Below are 5174 nucleotides of genomic sequence, written 5' to 3' on the forward strand. Positions count from 1 at the left end.
TTGTGTGCACGCGGATTCAATAAAAAGAAAGGATCCTTTTCATCTAGAGTTAACTTTGAACCATCATCTAAAGTACCTTTTGCAAAGATCAATTTACCTGTATGTAAAACAAGAGGAATAGCATGATGAACCAAAAGTTTATTGTGTTAAAATTATAAATTAGTATTTTCTATCTGAACTCCTAGTCATTATCAAATCAAAACGATTTTGTTAAAGAAAATGTAGTAGATATGATCTTTCATCACACAAATGGACTAATTATGATTTATAAAAGTGACTCATTTAGCTATAGAACCCTCTCAAGTAAATAAAAGATGAGTTCATGTTTGGTTGATTCTTCTGCAGTTATTTTGTTTAATTTGCCTGTTCAATCTTGCCACATCAAAGGAGGTCTTCCTTTGAAACAGTAGATAAAGTGGACTATGCAGAGGCAAAAAGAGCTATGTGAGCTTGATAGTTATGAGAAGGCTTCATTGTTTCCAAAGAATCTAGTGGACAGAGGCCTAAGTAGCTCAGGGTCTCAGTTAACTCACCATCTTATTTCCATGTAAGGATGTGAAGTTATTAGTGTTGGATCTAAAAGCATATTTGGGGACTTTGAAACCATTGACCAGCTTGTTTCACTCTCAACTTTTTCCATTGCATTTGGTTTTCCTTTGTTTGAAGGGGAGCCTTGGCGTAACTGGTAAAGTTGCTGCCATGTGACCAGGAGATCACGGGTTCAAGCCGTGGAAACAGCCTCTTGTAGATTTGCAGGGTAAGGCTGCGTACAATAGACCCTTGTGGTCCGGCCCTTCCCCGGGCCTCGCACATAGCGAGAGCTTGGTGCACCGGGTTGCCCTTTGGTTTTCCTTTGTCTGTATTAGCATAGTCCTCAGGGTTGCCCATGTTTGTTTTTAACAAATTTGGTAGAAATATAGTTCATTCTCTATTTTCATAAATCAGTTACTCGTTGGAGCTTCATTATCCAGTTGCGTTAATTTAGTTGATGCGCTTTCTCTGCAGAACTTTGGAGATTTAGAGAAATTGGAAACAAAGATTTTATCATTGACCAACCACTTCAGGATGTTGGAATACCTTCAGAGTTCACTTCAGGTGGTGGAGATTTCCCAGGACCGAGCACATCTGAGCCGTCACAATCCATGAATGGCATGCAACATTCTTTTGACTTGGATACTGAAGTGGTTAGCTTAAAGCAGAATGTGACACTGCTGCAAAATAACTTGTATGAAGCAGCTAAGCTGGTTAAGTTTAAGGAAGCCAGGGTTACCGAACTGCAATCCATCTTAAGTAATTGCTCAGAGAAGGAAGAAAAGAGTGTTGGAATTGAGTCGCATGAGAGAGCTAGAGATATTGAAATTGAGCTTGAGGGTCTCTTCAGACAGAAAATTGAAGCTGAAGTACAATATTTGACTATATCAAGAACAGTCGAAAAGTTGAGAATTGAAGCATTTGAACAAGTTAAGCTCTTGGAAGAACAAAAAAATTTAGCTTCAGAACAAGCACAGATTGTGAAAAATCTTGGAGATGCAGAATCAAAGGCTGCAACGCTTAAAACGCAGGCTAAGAAGTTGGAAAATTGCTGTGAAGATATCATGAGCACAGATGAAATGCTAAAGCTGCAGAAGAGAGTCTGGAAGTACAGCACCTGTTTCTTAATACAGTTGGTATTGCTGGTAGTCCTTAGGCTGTTTCTCTTGCAGATTTCACCTGATGATGCTGAAGTTGTACCTACGTAACTTTGAGAAGTGAGCTTTTGTTTCCAATTTTTGTGTTGCTGTTACCATCATTCAGCAATATTAGTTCCTTTTAGATGTTTGTAGATAGATGGAACACCTGGTTTTTTGTTTTCGCTAGTGGCTGTTGAAATTATTTTAGCAGCAAACATAGAAGATGATTAGGTTGCTCGTGCGTTGGGATGCTGGCGTTGTTGATATTTTGATCATCGGGTAATTGTGGAGGTACCCTAGGTTGTAAAGCTCCTAAAAGTTTCTTAATTTGGGGTGTTTGGTTTTCCATCATTTTCTAGTGTTTACTTATCAGAAAATGACGTTTCATTTTCCGTCATGCCCAAACGCATGAATGCCTGATGGGATTTGTTTGAAAGGTGAAGTTACATTCAAATACAGGCTCTATTTTTTTGTGTAACATTTATGATAATATTTAATTTTTCGATGCTTCTAAGCAACTGAAATCAATTTTCACCTGATAAGTTCAAGTGTTCAACCTTCTCAGTTTATCTCATTTGGGTTAGGAGCATGTGGAAGTGCGCGGTATTGGCGAAAAAAAAAAGAAGGAAAGTACTGTAGCATGAGCTAACTCTTTCCAATCCTGTAAACTATAATTGGACTTGACAATTAGCTAAAATCAATCTAATATATCTCGCACTTTAATTCTTAAACATTAGAAATTTATGTATAAAGAGTAACTTTTGGTGGCCTTTTTGGCTTCACGCTAAAAGCCTAGAACATTACGATAATTTTCTAATAGGGAATGGAGATTAACACGAGCAGAAGAGAAACGCTATGGGAGACCATAACTCCAATAGGAGTAACTCCCAACATGTGTAATCCCTTTAATCATAAGTTATGATGTTTGAGGCCTACAAATAGCTAGGGGTCATGTACAAACCTTCATGATGCGTTTTGATATGTGTGCCGTGAGTGAGAAGGTGGTCTTAGATCAGCCCTCAGCTCTTCTTTCGAAATTATCGAATATGATGACTTATCAGCTCATCTGTTGCCGTAGGGGCGAGAAATTTTATTATGCATGAGATACAAATATTATGTGGCACACATAAATTATATCAGATTCCTGTAATATTTTGCCAAGTGTTTTTGGGTCCCACTTTTTAGTGAGAGATAAGAATGTAGGAGATTCCTCTCAATTTCTTCCCTTTCTTTCTTTTCTATTCTTTCATCTTCTTATACATATAAACCAGTTCTTTTTCATTTTTTCTCGTAAGACACTTTCTCCGATGATATTTATGAGTAATCTAGTATTTGGTATATCTGACCATGGTTCTTTAATAATTCCTTTGATTAAAGATTAATTTGGGCTGGAAAATATTGACCTAAAGTGGATCTAAGATTGAATCTGAAAAATGGCGGATATGTTTTTGTTTATGGCTGCATTTATTCTTTAAAACTTTCTTGCTTTCACTACCTTCAGTTCCTTCAAATCCATCTAAAATTTCAAATTTTTTATCACACCCACTTCATTTTTTCCCTTAATTAAATGAGAATTGAGAGAAAATAGATATGCTAGCCATTATGTGCGAGTCCCAGCAATCCCATTTCTGATTTTAAAAATAGAGTTACGTTAGGAGTTAACAACATAAGTAAAAGGAAGAGAAAATTGTAAGGATTGTCTGTGGCAAGTGAGGAGAAAGAAAAAATAGAAAGAAAGTAAAAAAGAAGGGTGAGAATGAGCAAGAGATGACGAGAGTGAACCAAGTGAAGTAAGTAAATTAAGTTGTGGGTCCCACCGGATACACCTGTCAGTCAAAGGGAGCCTCATACAACTGACAATACGTGTACTCACATAAAATAAAATTTCTCCCGTAGAGGCGGATCTAACTAACTGATACTGGGTTTAATTAAACCCATAACTTTTGATGCTGAGCATAAATTTGTATGTAGTATATATGAATTCATAATTTTAAAAATACAATGGATGATAAAAACCTTAAAGGCTAAACCCATAGAGTTTAAATTCTGGATCCGCATATGCCTGTTGGAATAACTCACTCTCGGATCTCTCACATGCAAACACGGACTCATGAAGAAAGAAGGAAGTTAAGTGAAACTCTCGGAGAAGAGAAACTATTATGGTCCCCTGTTATAAATCTAGTTATGGGACGACACAAGACCAAATCAGAGTAAATATGGAGTAAAATTAGGAGTTTGGGAAAAGGTTTTCTTTTTTACTTATGGTGCTAGTTCATTAAGAGAGAACCTGCAATCTCTTGAGTTAAAGTACTCAAAGACTAGTATAATTTTCTGCATACCTTTCACTAAATTCAAATTGCTTTAAATACAAACACTGGTGGATTAACCACTGATGATAGGCTATAATTAAGTATTTAGTCGCTTATTACACTCAGATTTACTGCACTTTAATTGAGTTTGAGCTTTAATCGCTAGTGTCTTGAACTAATTGTGTGTTTTATGCCTTGTAGGGGTGATTCCGAGCTATGTAGATGTTATGGAATGAATTCAAGTGATTTGGAGCATTGAAGTCTAAGTAAAAGCCCAAGGAATTAAGCCGGGATCGTATTCGGGGATCAACGGATGATAGAGCAATAAAACAAAGAATCGAGCAGGCATATTACGTACTGTCTAGTAAAATACACATAACTTTTTGCTCAGAACTTCATTTGGGCTTCACAAAACGTGGTTGGAAAGCTAACTCAAAGAGATGCAACTTTCCTGTTTTACGTTTTTCCAAATTCCGAATGAAACAGGGTGAAAAACACGGTCGAAACCGCGACCGCGGACCTGACACGGACTAAAACAGTATACTTGCAAAGTACCACGCCCGGACCGCGGCCGCGGACGTCCAGGCCTGGAAACTTATCAATTTTCACGTAGGAGAAGGTATAATTATTTGGGCCCGACCCTACTTGGTATATATACATGAAAAAAATGGTATTTTGAGAGGTTGGACACACTTTTGAAATAATTTAGACCTAAGGAGGCTAAGGAGACTGGGGATTCGACCTAAGGAGTCAAGAACACACTGGGAGCAAGGCGGAGAATTCTTCTACGAGTTTTTCACTTCCTTCTTCCTATTTTCATTATTTGTTATGAATTCTAGTATTGTATTTTTGCATACTATTATGAATAGCTAATTCGTTTTCTAGGGTTTTGATGGAACCTTTTGTAGGATAAATTCTTGTTATGTTTTTATATAATTGAGCCGTTGGATTTCTCTACTTGTTCAACTACGTGTTTATTGTTGTTGATTGAATGGCCATCGATTGACTGTGCCTATTTATTATGTGTTACTTGAGAAAGGATACATATTTAGGTGGTTGTTGAACAACGTCACTCCTAACGTATGTGAGAAATCAATACAGCGGGTTTAAAGGCAGGTTTAGAAATAACAAAGCCTTGACATGGTCATTAATGAGCGGTTAGATAAGGCCAGCTAGCGTAGTTCGAGAGAATATG

The 5174-nt window shown here is 37.2% G+C and overlaps 1 protein-coding gene across 1 annotated transcript in view; it reads left to right on the forward strand.

The window, feature by feature from the left end:
- LOC109227516 (WPP domain-interacting protein 2-like) overlaps positions 1-2148 on the forward strand; it is a 6875-nt gene extending 4727 nt beyond the window's left edge. The window contains exon 3 of the mRNA XM_019392712.1: positions 1006-2148. Within this exon, the coding sequence (XP_019248257.1) occupies positions 1006-1739 (734 nt within the window). The 3' untranslated portion in view covers positions 1740-2148. The remainder of the gene's footprint in view (positions 1-1005) is intronic.

This window comes from Nicotiana attenuata, chromosome 6 (assembly GCF_001879085.1).
Source record: "Nicotiana attenuata strain UT chromosome 6, NIATTr2, whole genome shotgun sequence".
NCBI classification, from domain to species: domain Eukaryota; kingdom Viridiplantae; phylum Streptophyta; class Magnoliopsida; order Solanales; family Solanaceae; genus Nicotiana; species Nicotiana attenuata.